This window comes from Talpa occidentalis, unplaced genomic scaffold (genome assembly GCF_014898055.3).
Source record: "Talpa occidentalis isolate TD23 unplaced genomic scaffold, MPIMG_talOcc4v2.1 talOcc4.16, whole genome shotgun sequence".
Classification (NCBI taxonomy): Eukaryota; Metazoa; Chordata; class Mammalia; order Eulipotyphla; family Talpidae; genus Talpa; species Talpa occidentalis.
In genome coordinates, this window is record NW_023601653.1 from 48,072,221 (window position 1) to 48,090,127 (window position 17,907).

A 17,907-nucleotide genomic window follows, 5' to 3' on the forward strand; every position below is an offset into this window, starting at 1 on the left:
AGTACAGAAAGTTTAGTTACATGAGAGTTTTGTTTATATTCAGTTTCAGGAAAAATAGAAATTAGCATTCAAGAATATCAGATTTTTCATTTTGGAAGTAGCACATATTTAATATATTTTGAAATACACACATGTATGTATTACATGTATGTATTTGGACTCCTTATTTATTCTTTATGTTTCTAGCAGTGACATTGAATGAGTCTCAGTCACTAAGAAAAATACTTTATATTGTATATTAGGAAAGTGGATTTTTAATGTTAGAGTTTAAGTGGATTTGTAAGATAGCATTTAAACACAAAGATGTTTCTGCTTTATCATTAATCAAAAAAGTCCCTAAATTCCATGAAAAATAGTACTTTTTCTTACTAGTTTTCTGACCTTGTTTTCTACCATTTGTTTCAATCACTGTCCTACCACACTGACTTTGTATTTTTGTAATTTACCAAGCTATAAACTTACTTTAGCCTTAGGAGCTGTGCATATGTCTGTTTCTTCAGACAAGAGTATTTCCCTGATTTCCTCACTTCATTCAATTTTCTTCTAATAGTCACTACCTCAGAGACACCTTTCCTTACCAGACCTCAAAATAACTGCCTGACTCCTGCCTCATTACCCTCTGTCTTCTTGCCCTTTTTCCTTCTTCATAATATGTAACTAGCTGACATTATTTCATGTTTTTATTTTTTCCTCTCCCTAACAGAATGAAAGCTCCATGAAAGCAGGGATGTGGTTTACCTTGTTCACTAGGCCTCAGGGTGTAGTACATAATAACCTTAGTATGTGTTAGTACATAATAGTGCATAGTATATAATAACCTCTCAGTATGTTAAGTGAATGATTTTCTTGCCATTATAACATTATATGTTTAAGTGTAATCACTGTAATGTGATAAGTTAAAGAACATGAACTGGCTTTGCAGGCTGACCTGCTAACTGCTGTGTTCGTTGGGTCACCACTGTCAGCTAAGTTAAATATGGGAAGCACTTAGAATAGTTCCTGGCATGTAACTAAGCATTCAGTAAACATTAGCTGTTGATATCTTTTGTTACTACCTTTATCATAACAACTGTTGATGTTGGCAAACATGAGCATATGTAACAGTCCTTTTTAAAGTGTTGAGTATGGACCATTCATTGGTAGGAAAGATGATTTTATATGATTCATAGGCAAATTTTTTTTTAATTTTTAGTAATTATTTTTTATTGCATATTATGAAAAAATATATGACTGCCCGCCCATCAGACATGATTATGTAGATGTTATTGCTAATTTTCAGTTTATTATAGTGGTATGAAATTTTTTGTAAAAAATAATTTATACTTGAAAACAGTCAAGTGAAATATTAAGCAGAAAATGTGTATTTGTTACACAGGGTAAATTAAGGTGGGACAGAATGAGTTTAGTCTGCAAGATGAATGTCATTGAGGATGTAGGAGAAATTTTGTATTGCTAAAGCAAAATATTTTGTTAAGAAGTACTGGATTGTTGTGTGATTTTCTATTCTTTGGTTGGCTTTTAAAATATTGAATTAGAATTTATAGATAATCTAATGGTTATTGTTTTAAAATGTAAAAAGATTTTGATGCATATTACTCCCTTTACTTTTTTTATTTACTTTTGAAAAATTGAGGTTAAAATGAAGACTTTTTTTTTTTTTTCCAGTTGCCTGTGTATTGTTCAATCACATAGACAAATCAGGATTGAAGGATAATTCTGTTGAAGAACTTAGGAAAAGATATGGTGGTTGATTTCCGTTGTTACTAAAACTGTCTTTGATCTATATCAGTACATTTTTTTCTACTGAAAATGAAAGTGTGTTTTTAAGAAATGAAATCATAGAGACATTGGACATAAATGAACTAAAGAGAATTGTGATTTAACTAGCAAGAAATGTACTTAAATTAATTGTTTATAAGTTTAATTCTGAAAATAAAAACATAACTTAAGTGTACCTGTAGTGATCAATATTTTGTCATTTCTTGAAAGTTGCACATTAGTATGTAAGTAGTTATATTTCTATAGAATTAGTTAAGTAACCAGATTGTTTCTTTATAAAACTTGGTATCATTGTGCCATTTTAGTAAGTTAAAATTACTTAGTTGTAGGATACATATTTTCAGCATTTATGTTAAGGAGACATAACTCCCAGTAGAACTATCCCAGAGGAGGTTGTTGGCTCTCTCTGGCATGGTTCATCTACTTTCCTGAGCATAAGAAAGGACTTGGCCTTACTCAGAATCCATACCGTCTTGCCTTTTCTATCACTTTGTGTTCTGATATTCTCTATCTTCTGTGGCTCTGCGCCTGACTATAGCAAGTCCATATTTTTCTACTTAGAGGAATGGTCCTTTGACCCTGCCATTACCCTTTCTTGTTTCTCTAGCTATCTTCAGTGGTTATATGCTAGTAAAGGCAGTAGTTTTCCCCTTAGTTCTTCTCCTTGACCCCTGTAGGTTTGACCTGGTTGAATATCTTGGCTTTGGTGACATTTGCGCTCTAGATTCCCCATATCCTCCTGGTGGCAATTTCTGTCTTATTTTAATTTTTGTGCGTTCAGTGTCCAGTCCTTGGCCCTCTTCTTTCTTCAGAGTTTTACTGCTTAGAGAGATTCCACCACCTTACAAATTTGTAATCTTTTTCCCCCTAGCTACTCACTAGCCATAACAACTTGGTGTATTCTTGCTGACAAGAACCCAAAATTTTAAAAACTCATCACCCTCTTGGTACAGCAGGATCATTCTTCCCTCTTTTTTTTTTTGTTGTTTTAAAGATTTCTTTATTTGTACAAGCACTGGGGTACAGTCAGAAGTGCGGGAGGATGAGAGAATTCATCAGAGCCAGAGCGGGGAGCAGAACAGGCAGATGAAATACACTGCTGAGGGGAGCAGTGGGCGTGGCAGGAGAGTTCTGTCACCCCATGTGGGACCCTCTCCGGGGGCTTGGGATCAAAGCGGCGCTGCAGAGGCTGCGGGCAGCTTCGCAGCCCAGCACTCAACCGCTGCGCCACCAGCGCAGAATGGGAGGCCCCATTCTTCCCTCTTTTAACAGCACCATTGGTTATATAGGAACTCAAGCTATAGCATTATTTTTGAGCCTTATGTCTTTTCCCCAAGTTCCAATTACTCGTGAACTCCAGTAAACCTTCCCCCTATAGTTTCTTACATCTGCCACCTTAGGCCTTGAAGATGGCACTAACCCCTGATGTAGATGTCTGGCTGCATTACTGCATAAATCTATTTCTCATGCCTCTGCCAGCTAAGTATTCCTTCAGCGTTGTTCTCATCATGTCGTCTTTGCAAGATTTAGGCCAGCTTACTCTTTGTAGCACAGTGATTTTTGAACTAAATATCAGAACACGTTTGATAAGCATTTCAGATCTATGGGTTTAAATTTTTAACTCAGTAACATATATACCAAACACCATGCTAGGTGTTAGCAGATACCAAAACTAAAACCACCACCTCTGCCCTCAAGAATCTCAGGTCTTAATGGGGGAATCAGACAAGAAGCATCAACTATAATAAAGGGTGACAAATGTAATGAAAGAAATCTGAAATGCAGGACACAAAAAGTTCCTCTGATTGAGGAAGGCCATCCCTATGGAGAAGACATCTGGATTTAGACACAACGGATTAGACTCCAGGGGAGAAAGTATATTCAGTAAAGAATAGCCCAGCTGTGGGGAGATGAGTGGGGGTGGGGAGCTAGAGCATGAAAAATCTCCTATTCAGTGATGGAGAAGCAAGTTCCCCAAAGTGGGAGTCACTCAGGGTTTTAAGCAAGGGATTGACTTGTGATTGAATTTTAACATACTGATAGCAGTGATGAGACTGGTGATGGTATGACTGGAAACAGGAGACCAACAAGAAAAATACTGCAGGAATATAGAAGATAAGTAATGAGCATTTGATTTTTTTGTTGTTAGAACAACTCTGCAAAGTAAAATTCTATTTATTGTTGGACAACATGTGTCAGACATCAGCCACCTTCCCCGTCAAACAAGCACAGCAACTTCAAATAGACAAAAAAGGAAAAAAAAACACTTATTTTTGGCCTTTTTAACATTATACAAACCAACTACTTATAGCTAAGTGCACACAGAAAAAGTTACTGTAATGCTCAGAATAAAATTTTTTGGTTTTGCTTATTTTTACAGGGTTGTTTGTTTTCTTTCTTCAGATTATAATGAACAAAATCACACCTCAAGTAAAGTCAGAAGTAGGCCAGAGAGCAAAGGTAGATTTGGTAATTTGACACCATTAAAAATGACCCCTAACAATGTACAAAAATATAAAATGTAAATAAAATTTTTTTCTTTAAAAATTACTTTTTTTTTTTAAAAGATTTATTTATTTTTTATTTATACAAGCACTGGGTACAGTCAGAAGCATGGGAGGGCGAGAGAATTTACCAGAGCCAGAGCGGGGAACAGAACAGGCAGACTGATGAAATACACTCCCGAGGGAAGCAGCGGTTGCTGCAAGAGAGGTCTGCGCACCATGTGGGACCATCCCTGGTGGCCAGGGATCGAAGCGGCACTGCAGCCCAGTGCTCAACTGCTGCGCCACCATGGGAGGCCCCCAAAATTACTTTTTTGATTGCTGAATAATATTCCATTGTGTATACATATATACCACATCTTGATCCAGTCATCTATTTTTGGGCGTTTGGGTTGTTTCCAGGTTTTACCTATTGTAAATAGTGCTGCAATAAACATAGGTGTAAAGGCGCTGTTTTGAATCATTGTTTCTGTGTCCTTTGGGTAGATCCCTAGCAGTGGAATTGCCGGGTGGTATGGTAGCTCCATTTTTAGCAGACTGAGGAACCTCCAGATAAACTCATGCCATTTGTAGCAATGTAAATGGAGCTAGAAGAAATTATGCTCAGTGAAATAAGCCAGAAGGAAAAAAAAATATCGGATGGCTTTACTTATAACAGGAATATAGGGGAACCAAATAAGACATCAGTGTAAAAAAAAATAACAAAGCAAAAACAGACAATTATAAATCAGAGACATACTGCAGGGGAGGAGGAGGGAGAGGGATCAGAGGGAGGGAGGGAGGAGCACAGGGGACTGTGGTGATGGTGCAAGGGTGCCTTGGGGAAGGAAATTCTATGGGGACTCAATCTGAGGGGGTGGGGGGAAGCAAATATTGTTTAAAAATAAAATAAAAATTACTTTAAAGAAAAAAATGCAGGGCCTTGAAGCTTTTGTTCTTTTTCTTCTCCCCTGCTGCAAATCTACGCGGTTCTGTTTGAGTGGTGGGGGCAGGGTTGTCGGCGGCGCTGTCTGAGGGCAGGTGGGTCTACCAGAGGTGACCGAGTCTGAGGGCAGGTGGGCTCTACCAGAGGTGACAGAGTTTGGATTCTGAGGAGTGATATGGAAAGTGAATGATACAATTGCTGCGACCTTTTTATTTATTTATTTATTTTTAATTTATTTTTTTTTCAAAGATTTATTTATTTATTTATACAAGCACTGGGTATAGGCAGAAGCGCGGGAGGGTGAGAGGATCCACCAGAACCAGAGCGGGGAGCAGAACAAGCAGACTGACAAAGTACACTGCTGAGGGGAGCAGTGGGCAGCAGGAGAGGTCTGCGCGCCATGTGGGACCCTCACCCAGTGACCCGGGATCGAACTGGTGCTGCAGAGGCTGCGGGCAGCTTTGCAGCCCAGCGCTCAACCACTGTGCCACCAGGGGAGGCCCCCTTTTTATTTTTTATGTTTAAATTTTCCTTTTGTTCCCTTTCGTCATCCTCATCGGTCTGCTTCTAGGTGTCCATGTCATCATGCTCATCATCTCCAACTGTGCTGCCCGTGGCTGCCTTGGCCTCATCTCCATCTCCATCCTCTTCCTCCCCGCCCCCTTCCTACTCTTCATCTACTTCCTTGTTGGCCTTCTGCTCCCCATTTTCCTCATTAGTGTTCCCATTAGCAGGGGTGTGTCTTCCATGCTCTGCCTTCTCCACAACTTAAATTTTTAAGTCCTTGGTGGGGATTTGGGAGCCGGTGCTCATGGCCAGCCATGTCTGACATGGTCAGGCACTGTCAGTGATCCCATGTAGCTTAGTAAGGCGACAAGAGTTGGGGGTTCTGATGGTAATCTGTCCAAGTCCGCTGCAACTGAGGAGGCCCGGCAGAGGTGGCTGCAGCAGCTGAGAGTGGGCCTGGGAACAACGCAGAGGTGGTGCCTCAGAGCAGCCGTCTAATGAACATTTGAACTAAATGGGATAACCTTTATTAAATGCTCCTATTTGCCTGACATTATGGGCTTTATCTTATTTTTTTTATGTACATTTTCAATATCCTTAGGAGGTAGGTTCTATTGTATCTCCATTTTACAGATAATGAAATTGAGGCATATATAAATTATGTAACATGTCCTTCGTTGCCCACCTGATCACAGGTAGTGGAGTGGAGATAATGTACAGGTGGTCTGATTCCAGAGGTCATGTGACCAGCCACTGTTTTAAACCAACTCCTTGGAGGCATGACAATGGGATGGAAGACAGGATGGGTTTAAGATAGATTTAGAAGGGAGGATCCACAGGACATGGAGGCATTCATCCAGGATCCCTTCATCTTGGCTAATGGGTAATTGCAGAAGACTAAGCAGTTGAGAAAACACTTCAGCCCTCCTGTAACCCAGTATAACAGGGAGTCAGATAAACTAGCTATTACAGTACAGTGTCACGAGTGCCCTGATGCAAGGTTTGGAGAGGGTACTAAGGGAGAACATTCTGTAGGAGCAACCCTGAATCAGACTAGGTGGGACAGGAAAGGAAGCAGCATTTCATATGAGAGAAAATGGGAAGGAGAGTGTCCTGGCAGAGGGCTTGGCATACAGTGAAGGTCATGTAACATGTTAATAGCAACTTGTCTTAACCTGGAGGTTGTAGGTAATTCCATATACAATGGAAGGCAGATGTTTGGGATAATGGTTGATTGGCATCATTTTTCTAAATGCTCATTTTTCATGCATGTGCATCTTGACTCCATACTAGAATTAAAGCTCCTTGAAAGTCATGACATATCATTGGAGCTTATGTAGGCTTTGTCCACAACAGCCTCAATTAATGTTTATTGATGGATCAATGTATTTTATTTTTTAATAATTTATTATTATTTTTAAAGATTTATATATTTATTTATACAAGCACTGGGTACAGTCAGAAGCACAGGAGGGTGAGAGAATTCACCAGAGCCAGAGCGGGGAACAGAACAGGCAGACTGACGAAATACACTGCTGAGGGGAGCAGTGGGTGCAGCAGGAGAGGTCTGTGCGCCGTGTGGAACCCTCGCCGGCAGCTGGGGATCAAACCGGCACTGCAGAGGCTGTGGGCAGCTTTGCAGCCCAGCACTCAGCCGCTGCGCCACCAGGGGAGGCCCTTTAATAATTTATTTTTAACTGAGGTAATATCGGGGTACCCACATCAGGCATTACCACCATAGTGCACCACCACCAACTCATTCATGTTCTCCCACTATAGACCACTGTGCTTCCTTCCCTTTTTATGCTTTCTCCTTTCCCCTTCCATCTGGTACTTCAGTTCTATAGTCAGCTATCAAGGGTGAGTTTTGCAGCTTGTCTTTATCTGATCATTCATTTGGTTACTTTATGTTCTACATCTTAGTAACACCATCCGTATTTATCTTCTTCTGACTTGTTTCACTTAGCATTATCTTTTCAGGCTCCACCCAAGTTGCTGCAAATGACGTGAGTTTATCTTTTTTGATTGCTGAGTATTAAGTATTCCACTGTGTATATATACATATATCACATCTTTTTGATCCACTCATCTGTTCTGGGGCACTCGGGTTGTTTCCATAGTTAGCTATAGTAAGCGGTACTGCAATACTGCAGTACTGCAATAAATTAGTGTTTTTGAGTGTTTTGGATAGATGCCTAGGAGTGTAATTACTGGGCTCAATGGCAGATCCATGTTGAATGTTTTGAGATACCTCCACAGTGCTTTTCATAGGGGATGGACCAGTTTGCATTCACCGGAAGAGAAGAAGTCTTCCCTTTTCTCCACATCCTCATCAGCACTTGTTTCTGGTCTTTCCCATAGGGCCTTTCTCACATGTGTAAGATGGTATCTCATTGACATCTTGATTTGCATTTCTCTAATAAGTGATTGTGAACATTCTGTCATGTACCTGCTGGCTGTTTGAATGTCTACTCTGGAGAGGTGTCTGTTTAATTCTCTTGTCTGCTTTTTGATGGGGTTATTTGTTTTTGCAGAGTTTTATGAGTTCTTTGCACACCTTTGATATCAGATGTACAGTATGCAAACATTTTCTCCCATTTTAGTGGGGTGTCTTTTTACTTTATTTATGGTTTCTTTTGCTATAAAGAGGCTTTTAAGTTTGATGTAGTCCCAACTATTTATGTTCTCATGTTTTCCTTGCTGTTGGGAATGAATCCCAAGAGGCATCACTATATAGTGTCCCTCTCTATCTCTTGTGACTTTTTCTTTCTTTCTTTCTTTCTTTCTTTCTTTCTTTCTTTCTTTCTTTCTTTCTTTCTTTCTTTCTTTCTTTCTTTCTTTCTTTCTTTCTTTCTTTCTTTCTTTCTTTCTTTCTTTCTTTCTTTCTTTCTTTCTTTCTTTCTTTCTTTCTTTCTTTCTTTCTTTCTTTTCTTTCCTTTCTTTCCTTTCTTTCCTTTCTTTCCTTTCTTTCCTTTCTTTCCTTTCTTTCCTTTCTTTCCTTTCTTTCCTTTCTTTCCTTTCTTTCCTTCTTTCTTGACAGGGAATACTTTATTCACACTCATTACAGAAATGGACAGCTGGGGTCTATAACAAAGTGTCATGTTTTCAGGTATAGGTCAGTAATTGTATATGATCATAAACACTGCTACATACAAATTGATCAGACCAAAACATTTCAATGATTAAAACAGCATAAGCTCCCCTGTAAAAGCAGCACTTTTGTGACATTTTAACTTTAGTATTCCTCTCCTTTCTCACTTTTTCCTTGAACAGAATCCACTCCAATCTCCTCATAATCCTTCTCAAGGGCACCCATGTCCTCACGGGCCTCAGGAAACTCTCCTTCTTCCATGTCCCCACCCATTTACTTGTGAACAAAAGCATGCTTGGCATATATCAAGTCCAGATGAGTCCAGGCCTCAGCAATGGCTGTAGTGTTGCTCAGCATGCACTCAGCTCATTGTACCTTGGCTAGGACGCCACCAGGTACCACAGTGGGAGGCTGATAATTAATGTAAACTGAAACCAGTAGGGCACCAATCCACAAATTGGATGCTGTGCTTGGTCTTGCTGGTGGCAATGGCAGCACTGACATCTTTGGGCTCCACATTGCCACGGTACAACAGGAAGCAAACTGTGTACCAAGGTGAGGGTCATATTTCACCATATGGTTGGCTGGCTCAAAGCGTGCATTGGCAATCTCTGCCACAGAAAGCTGTTTTGGTAGGCTTTCTGAGCAGAGATAATGAACATATGTGGCCAGGGGAAATAGATGTGGGGAAAGGACACCAGGATGGTCTAGAATTTTGTCAGCTCAACATTCACAGCTCCGTTAGATCTGAGGGAAGCAGTGATGGAGGTTATAATTTGATCTATCAACCTATTTAGGTTAGTATAGGTGGGGCACTCAATATCAAGGTTTCTGCGACAGATGTCATAGATAACCTCATTGTCTACCATGAAGGCACAGAGTGCTCCAGGGTGGTGTGGGTAGTAAGGATGGTTTTGTAAGGCTCAACTACAGCTGTGGAAACCTGGGGGACTGGGTAAATGGAGAACTCCAGATTCAACTTCTTCACATAATTGACAGAGGCATTCCATAACAGGGAGGTGAACCCAGAACCAGTTCCCCCACCAAAGTTGTGCAAATCCAAGAAGCCCTGAACACCTGTGCACTGATCAACCAGCTTGTGAATTCTGTCCAAGACCAGGTCAATGAACTCCTTGCCAATAGTGTAGTGCCCTTGGGCATAGTTATTGGCCACATCTTCCTTGCTTGAAATGAGATGCTAGCATGGAAGAGCTGGCAGTTTGTGCCAGTGTGAACCTCAGTGACTGGGTTCCAGGTCAACAAACACTGCCTGGGGCACATGCTTGCCAGTGCCCGTCTCATAGCTAAGGAAGTCAATGATTTTGTCACTGGGCATCTGGTCATTGCTCTAGGCAGTAGAGCTCCCAGCAGGCACTGCCCATCTGGACACCAGCCTGGCCAACATGGATGGAGACACACTCATGTGTGGTTGCTACTTTGTGGCTGCTGAGCAGATGGCAGAGAGGAAGAAGAGAGATGGTTGCTTCTCATAGCATTACCCTTAGGCAATTTAAGAGAACCTGCTCTTCTTACCTTTTTTTAACTGGAAATTTATATTGTCTGATACAAGTATGCCTGTCCCTGCCTATTTTTAGAGTCCCTTTTGCTTGTAGGATTGTTTCCAACCTGTTACTTTGAGCTTATGTTTGTTTTGGGAGTTTAGGTTTTCCTAGATTATATTCAGTGTATTTCCTCATGCATTTCTTCTGTCATAGTGTTTTTTTTTTTTTTAAAGATTTTTCGTTTATTTATTTATACAAGCACTGGGTACAGTCAGAAGTGCAGGAGGGTGAGAGAATTCACCAGAGCCAGAACAGAACAGGCAGACCGAAGAAATACACTGCTGAGGGGAGCAGTGGGCGGCAGGAGACATCTGCGTGCCATGTGGGACCCTCGCCTGGTGGTGGGGGACCATAGTGGTTATTTAGTGTAAGATACTCAAATCACAATAAAATCCTGACTCTAGGAAGCTACAAATGTATCAGACCATTTGCTAAGTAGCAGATTTCTCTTTAGTAAGATTCAGTGATACCGAAATAAGCAACATGAAGACGCTATTGATGTAGTGTGTCATATGCTATTTCCTTTCTTTTGGGGCTGCTACTGATGTGGCTTTGATGGCAGATATTTTGCTGCAGCTAATCTTTATGGACATGGTTAAAGAAATCTTGTTTTCATGCTTTTGAAAATGTGAAAAGATCTGGAAAGAAAACTTTCAGGAACTTATTTTGAAGCATAGGTGAGAGATTCAGTTGTTTTCCTGAATTGAGTTATAAAGCAGGTGGCATAAAATATTTTCACTTCATAGGAGAATTATATTCATGATGTTTTCGGAGTAATCACTTGAAAATGAGAAGAAAGGGGGCGGAGCAACATGGCGGCGAGGAGACGCTGCGAGTAAGATCTCCCATTAAAAAAAGTTAATAGGGAGGAAAAGCGGCAGGTCCCAGTGAGAACTGAGACAGGGAAGATAAACGGACGACTCCAGCAAACTGCCCGAAGAAGAAAGTTGCCATAAAAGAGGACGAGAAGGGAGGGAAGCGCAGAACCCTGCTCCCCTCCCCCGCCCACAGAGGCGGCACTCTCCGACCGGCAGAGACGAGGGAAACAACAAACCAAAACGCCCAACAAGAAAAACGGATGCAGCAAGTGGGACTGTGAGTGGAAAGGAACTATTTCAGCCACCACACCCCGTGAACGGGAGCTGAGGCGAACCCTGCAGGATCCGCCGCAGAGGTGAGCTCCAGGCGCCAGTAAAGAGAGCCCCGCCCACCAGGAGGAGCCCAGCACCAGCACACAGCCCCAGCCGCCCGGTAAGCTTGCGCGAAAGCGGCGCTCGGATTGCAGCTGCCCAGGGCCCTGCGCCTGCGACCTAGGCTTGCGGGGAGACTGCGGAGGCCCTCCCTGAGTGAGCAGGAACAAGGTGCCCAGGCAGGGGAGCGGGATTCAAAAGGCGCCATTCCCGCGCCACTGATCTGGGCTATAGCCCGCGTCCTGGAACTGAGGGCTTTGGAACTGAGACCCGGGCGGAGGCCCTCCCTGAGTGAGCAGGAACAAGGCGCCCAGGCAGGGGAGCGGGATTCAAAAGGCGCCATTCCCACGCCACTGATCTGGGCTACAGCCCGCGTCCTGGAACTGAGGGCTTTGGAACTGAGACCCGGGCGGAGGCCCTCCCTGAGTGAGCAGGAACAAGGCGCCCAGGCAGGGGAGCGGGATTCAAAAGGCGCCATTCCCGCGCCACTGATCTGGGCTACAGCCCGCGTCCTGGAACTGAGGGCTTTGGAACTGAGACCCGGGACACGAAATTAGGGGCGTGGGTTCCCCACGACGGTGGGGCACAAGGCAGACACAGCACCCCAAAGCCGTTGAGGTGTACCCTACCATCCCCGCTCTGCTCCCTGTCCCACGGGGTGGAAAATCAGCTCCCCAAGGGCTCTAGGAGAGATCTCTGGAGCCACCTAGTGACTTGACCCCAGCACAGGCTACTGAAGGAGCTAGTGGCCAGCTGGGGAGTTAGCCCACACCGGGCCCCTTCTGAACAAGTAGTCTGAGCCCACAGGGAGAGCGAGCACCCACAGCCGGGGCAGACCAGGCGTGCAGAATAGTGTGCCTGAGACCAGAAGCGCAGGGAGTGTGTCCCACATCACCATTTTAGAACAGGGACATTTCTTCAGTAAAGACTACCTGCAGAAGGCTTCCTCAGGAGCCAGAGGTGAGCGGGGGAAGTTCGCCCACGCCAGACCCCCTCTGGCCTGCAGTCCAAGCCCAGAGGGGAGCAGGAACCCACCGCCGGGGCAGACCAGGCGCACAGGGGAGTGTGTCCCCACATCGGCATTTTAGAACAGGGACCTTTCTCCAGTAAAGGCTGCTTGAAACTGACAGATGACTCCTGGAAGAACCAGAGGGGAACAGAGAAGCCCACCCAAGATGCCGGCAAGTCCCAACAACACAGTGTCCCAACGCATACGGCAAATTAGAAAACAGACAGTAGGGAGGAGAAGAACCACACGCAACCTAGCAACTCTCCAGAGAAAAAGCACACCACAAAAAGAAAGCCAGCCCCCAGATTGCAACGACAATAACTTGGAAGAATTTCTGAGCCTTCCAGAAAGAGAATTTAAAATTGCCGTGATTAAAAAACTGACAGAAGTCATAAAGGAAAACAATGATAAGGGAAAAATAATCAACGATCAGAAGAATGCAATTGAGTCCCTAGAGAGGGAAAACAATGGTCAGAAGAAAGAAATTGAGTCCCTAAAGAGGGAAGTAAAAGAAATGCAGGAGATCAAAGAATTAATGGAAGAACTAAAGAATTCTGGGAAAAGCAATGAAAGCAGAATAGATGAAATGGAAGAACGAATAAGTAATCTTGAAGACACAGAAATAAAAAGAACCAAAACAGAGAAGGAAAGAGAAGTACGAAGGAAAAAGAACGAAGAAAGACTTCGGGAACTATCGGACTCCATGAGGAAAGGAAATATAAGAGTTATAGGAATACCAGAAGGAGAGGAGAGAGATGTAGGAACAGAGAAAATATTCAAAGAGATAATTGAAGAGAACTTCCCAAATGTGAAGAAGGAGCTGAAAATTGATATACAAGAAGCAAGAAGAACACCAAACTTCCACGACGAAAGGAAAAATACAGCAAGACACATAATAGTAAAGCTCCCAAGAATCCAGGACAAGGAAAAAATAATGAAGCTGGCAAGAGGGAAGAAACAGATAACATTCAAAGGAAAACCAATCAGGCTGACATCAGACTTCTCCGAAGAAACACTACGGGCAAGGAGAGAGTGGAGGGACATAGTCAACAGACTCCAAGAAAACAGATGCCAACCAAGAATACTCTATCCCTCAAAGCTCTCCTTCCTCTTTGAAGAAAGAATATGGACCTTCCCAGACAAACAGAAACTCCGGAATTTCATTGCAACTAAACCCCCACTCCAAAAAATACTACAAGGAGTTCTAAAGCCAGAACCTCAGAGCGACGAATAACAATGAAAGAAGGCCAAAAAAAAAAAAAAAGTTATTAAAAGAATAAATAAATAAAATCAAAGGAAAGACAAACACAATGGCAAATACAGATGTTAACATATCAATATTAACTCTAAATGTAAATGGACTAAACTCTTCAATAAAAAGACACAGAGTTGCAGCCTGGATTAAGAAACAAAACCCAACCTTTTGCTGTCTCCAGGAAACACATTTAGCTACAAAAGATAAAAATAGGCTCAAAGTTAAAGGATGGAAAACAATCCTACAAGCAAATGGACCAAAAAAGAAAGCAGGAACAGCTATACTTATATCAGATAAAACAGATTTCAAACTCAAAAAGATAAAAAGAGACCCCAATGGTCACTACATTATGATCAAGGGGACAATACTTCAAGAAGAAATAACACTCATTAACATATACTCACCAAACGAAGGAGCACCAAAATATATCAGACAACTGTTGTCCTCTCTGAAAACAGACATCAGAGAAAACACATACGTAGTGGGAGACTTCAACACACCACTATCAACAATGGATAGATCAACAAGACAAAAAATAAGTAAAGAAACCAAAGCTCTAAATAAAGACCTAGAGCAATTGGGCTTAACAGACATCTATAGAACACTAAACCCCAAAAAAACGGAGTACACATTTTTCTCAAGCGCACACGGATCATTCTCCAGGATCGATCACATACTGGGGCACAAGACAAACATCAACAGATACACCAAGATTGAAATCATATCAACCATCTTTTCTGACCATGAAGGCATCAAACTAGAAATAAACCATAAAAAGAAGGCAAGGAACTTTCCTACCTCATGGAGATTAAAAACCACACTACTGGAAGACCATTGGACTAATGAGGAGATCAAAGAAGAAATTAAAAAATTTTTTGAATTGAACGACAAGGAGGACACCAATATCCTAAATGTATGGGATGCAGCAAAAGCAGTAATAAGAGGAAAATATATAGCAATAGAAGCTCACATCAAGAAACAAGAAAGAACGCAAAGAAACAACCTAATCTCAAAGCTCAAAGATCTAGAAAAAGAACAACAAGAAAACCCCAAAACCAGTAGAAGAAAAGAAATAATAAAAACCAAAGCAGAAATAAATGAAATTGAAACTAAAAAAACAATCCAAAAGATCAATGAAACCAAGAGCTGGTTCTTTGAAAAAATCAATAAAATAGACAAACCCCTAGCCAGGCTCACAAAGGAAAAAAGGGAGAAAGCACAAATAAACAGGATCATCAATGAAAGAGGAGAAATCACAACGGACACAGCAGAAATCAAAAGAATAATCAGTAACTACTATGAACAGTTATATGGAAACAAGTTTAACAATCTAGAGGAGATGGACAAATTCCTACAACTCTACAATCACCCAAAGCTAGATAAAGAAGAAATAGAACACCTAAACAGACCAATTACAATTAGCGAAATTGAAATGGTAATCAAAAACCTCCCCAAAAACAAAAGCCCAGGACCTGATGGATTTACAAAAGAATTCTACCAAACATTCAGAGACGAATTAGTGCCTATCCTTCACAAACTCTTCCAAAAAATTGAGAAGGAAGGGACAATACCAAACACGTTCTATGAAGCCAACATTACACTAATACCAAAACCGAACAAGGACAACACAAAAAAGGAAAACTACAGGCCAATCTCCCTAATGAACACTGATGCAAAAATCCTCAATAAAATTTTAGCTATCAGAATCCAACAATGTATCCATAAGATAATTCACCACGACCAAGTTGGATTCATTCCAGGGGCACAAGGATGGTTTAACATCCGAAAATCAATCAACGTTATCCAACACATCAACAAAAAGAAATATAAAAACCATATGATAATATCAATAGATGCTGAGAAAGCTTTCGACAAAGTGCAACACCCATTCATGATAAAAGCCCTTGAAATTCTGGGGATACAAGGAACATACCTCAACATCATAAAGGCCATCTATGACAAGCCAACAGCCAGTGTCATTCTCAATGGTGAAAAGCTGAAAGCAATTCCATTAAGATCTGGAACAAGACAAGGATGTCCACTCTCACCATTGCTTTTCAATATAATACTGGAAGTCCTAGCCAGGGCAATAAGACAAGAGAAAGACATCCAAGGAATCCAAATAGGAAAAGAAGAAGTCAAACTATCACTATTTGCAGACGATATGATATTATACATAGAGAACCCCAAAAACTCCACAGAAAAGCTAATTCAACTCATCAATCAGTTCAGTAAAGTGGCAGGATACAAAATCAACACGCAAAAGTCAGTAGCCTTCCTATACACAAACAATAAATCTGAAGAAGAAGAAATCGAAAAGACCATCCCTTTTGTTATTGAAACAAAAAAAATCAAATATTTGGGAATAAATCTAACAAAAGAGGTAAAGGACCTATACAAAGAAAACTATAAAACACTGTTAAAAGAAATAGAAGAAGACACAAAGAAATGGAGAGACATCCCCTGCTCATGGATTGGAAGAATAAACATTATTAAAATGGCCATCCTTCCAAAAGCAATATACAGATTCAATGCTATTCCAATCAAAATTTCAATGTCATTCTTCAAAGAAATAGAAAAATTATTGATGAAATTCATATGGAATCACAAAAAACCCCGAATAGCCAAAGCTCTCCTGAAAAAAAAAGAAGGGAATGGAGGCATCAGACTCCCAGACTTCAAACTATACTACAAAGCCATAATCATCAAAACTGCATGGTATTGGAACAAGAACAGACATACAGACCAATGGAATCGAATAGAAAATCCAGAAATAAACCCACAGATTTATGGTCAACTAATCTTTGACAAAGGAGCAAAGACTATGCATTGGAGCAAAGAAAGTTTGTTCAATAAATGGTGCTGGGAAAACTGGGTCGCTACATGCAAAAGAATGAAGCTTGACCACCACCTCACACCATACACAAAAATCAACTCAAAATGGATTAAAGAACTAGACATAAGACCTGAAACCATAAAATATATAGAAGGAAATATAGGCGAAACACTACGTGATTTGCACATCAAAGACATCTTTACAGACACATCACCCAAAGCAGTGATAGTGAAGGCAAAGATAAACAGCTGGGACTATATCAAATTAAAGAGCTTTTGCACAGCAAAAGAGACAATAACAAAAACAAAGAGAAACCCCACCAACTGGAGAACATTTTTGCACCCAACACTAATGATAAAGGACTGATCACAAAATCTGCAAAGAGCTGATGAGACTCAACAACAACAAAGAAAATAATCCAGTCAAAAAATGGGCAGAAGAGCTTAAAAGAAACTTCTCTGAAGAGGAAATGCAAATGGCCAACAGGCATATGAAAAAATGTTCAACATCACTTGTCATCAGGGAAATGCAAATCAAAACTACCATGAGATACCATCTTACACCAGTGAGAATGGCACATATTAAAAAAACTAGCAACAACAATGTTGGCGAGAGTGTGGAGAAAAAGGAACTCTTCTGCACTGTTGGTGGGAGTGCAAACTGGTCCAACCACTGTGGAAAGCTGTGTGGAGATTTCTGGACCTACTAAACATAGAGCTTCCATATGACCCAGCAATTCCACTCCTAGGTATTTACCCAAGGACACAGAAACATCAATTCCAAAGAACACCTGCACCCCTATGTTATAGCAGCACTGTTTACAATAGCTAAGCTTTGAAACAACCCAAATGCCCAAAAAATAGATGACTGGATCAAGAAGATGTGGTACATATATACCATGGAATATTACTCAGCATTCAAAAAAGATAAACACATGCAATTTGCTGCAACATGGATGGCGCTGGAAGGATCATGCTCAGCGAAATAAGCCAAAAAGAAAAAGAAAAATACCGGATGTCTCACTCATAGCAGGAATCTAGAAAACTTAAATAAGGGACCAGGAAAATGAAAAACTATAAGAAAGTGAAAATCAAAATCAACAAAAAACTATGAACCAGAGAACACTTTAGGGGGGCGGGGGCGGGAGGGGAGGGATTGGGGTCAGAATGGGGGCGGGCAATTGTATGGGGAATATAACAATAAAATTTATTAAAAAAAAAAAAAAAAAAAAAAAAAAAAAGAAAGATGA

The 17,907-nt window shown here is 41.1% G+C and overlaps 1 protein-coding gene and 1 pseudogene across 2 annotated transcripts in view; one reads left to right on the forward strand and one right to left on the reverse strand.

The window, feature by feature from the left end:
* Positions 1-1,968, forward strand: part of RPAP3 (RNA polymerase II associated protein 3) — a 43,373-nt gene extending 41,405 nt beyond the window's left edge. For both annotated transcript variants that reach the window (XM_037514167.2, XM_037514166.2), the window contains exon 17: positions 1,666-1,968. In XM_037514167.2, the coding sequence (XP_037370064.1) occupies positions 1,666-1,751 (86 nt within the window). In that variant the 3' untranslated portion in view covers positions 1,752-1,968. The remainder of the gene's footprint in view (positions 1-1,665) is intronic.
* A 6,981-nt stretch (positions 1,969-8,949) lies between these two features.
* LOC119248306 (tubulin alpha-1B chain-like) lies at positions 8,950-10,221 on the reverse strand (annotated as a pseudogene).
* Between the last annotated feature and the right edge of the window lie 7,686 nt (positions 10,222-17,907).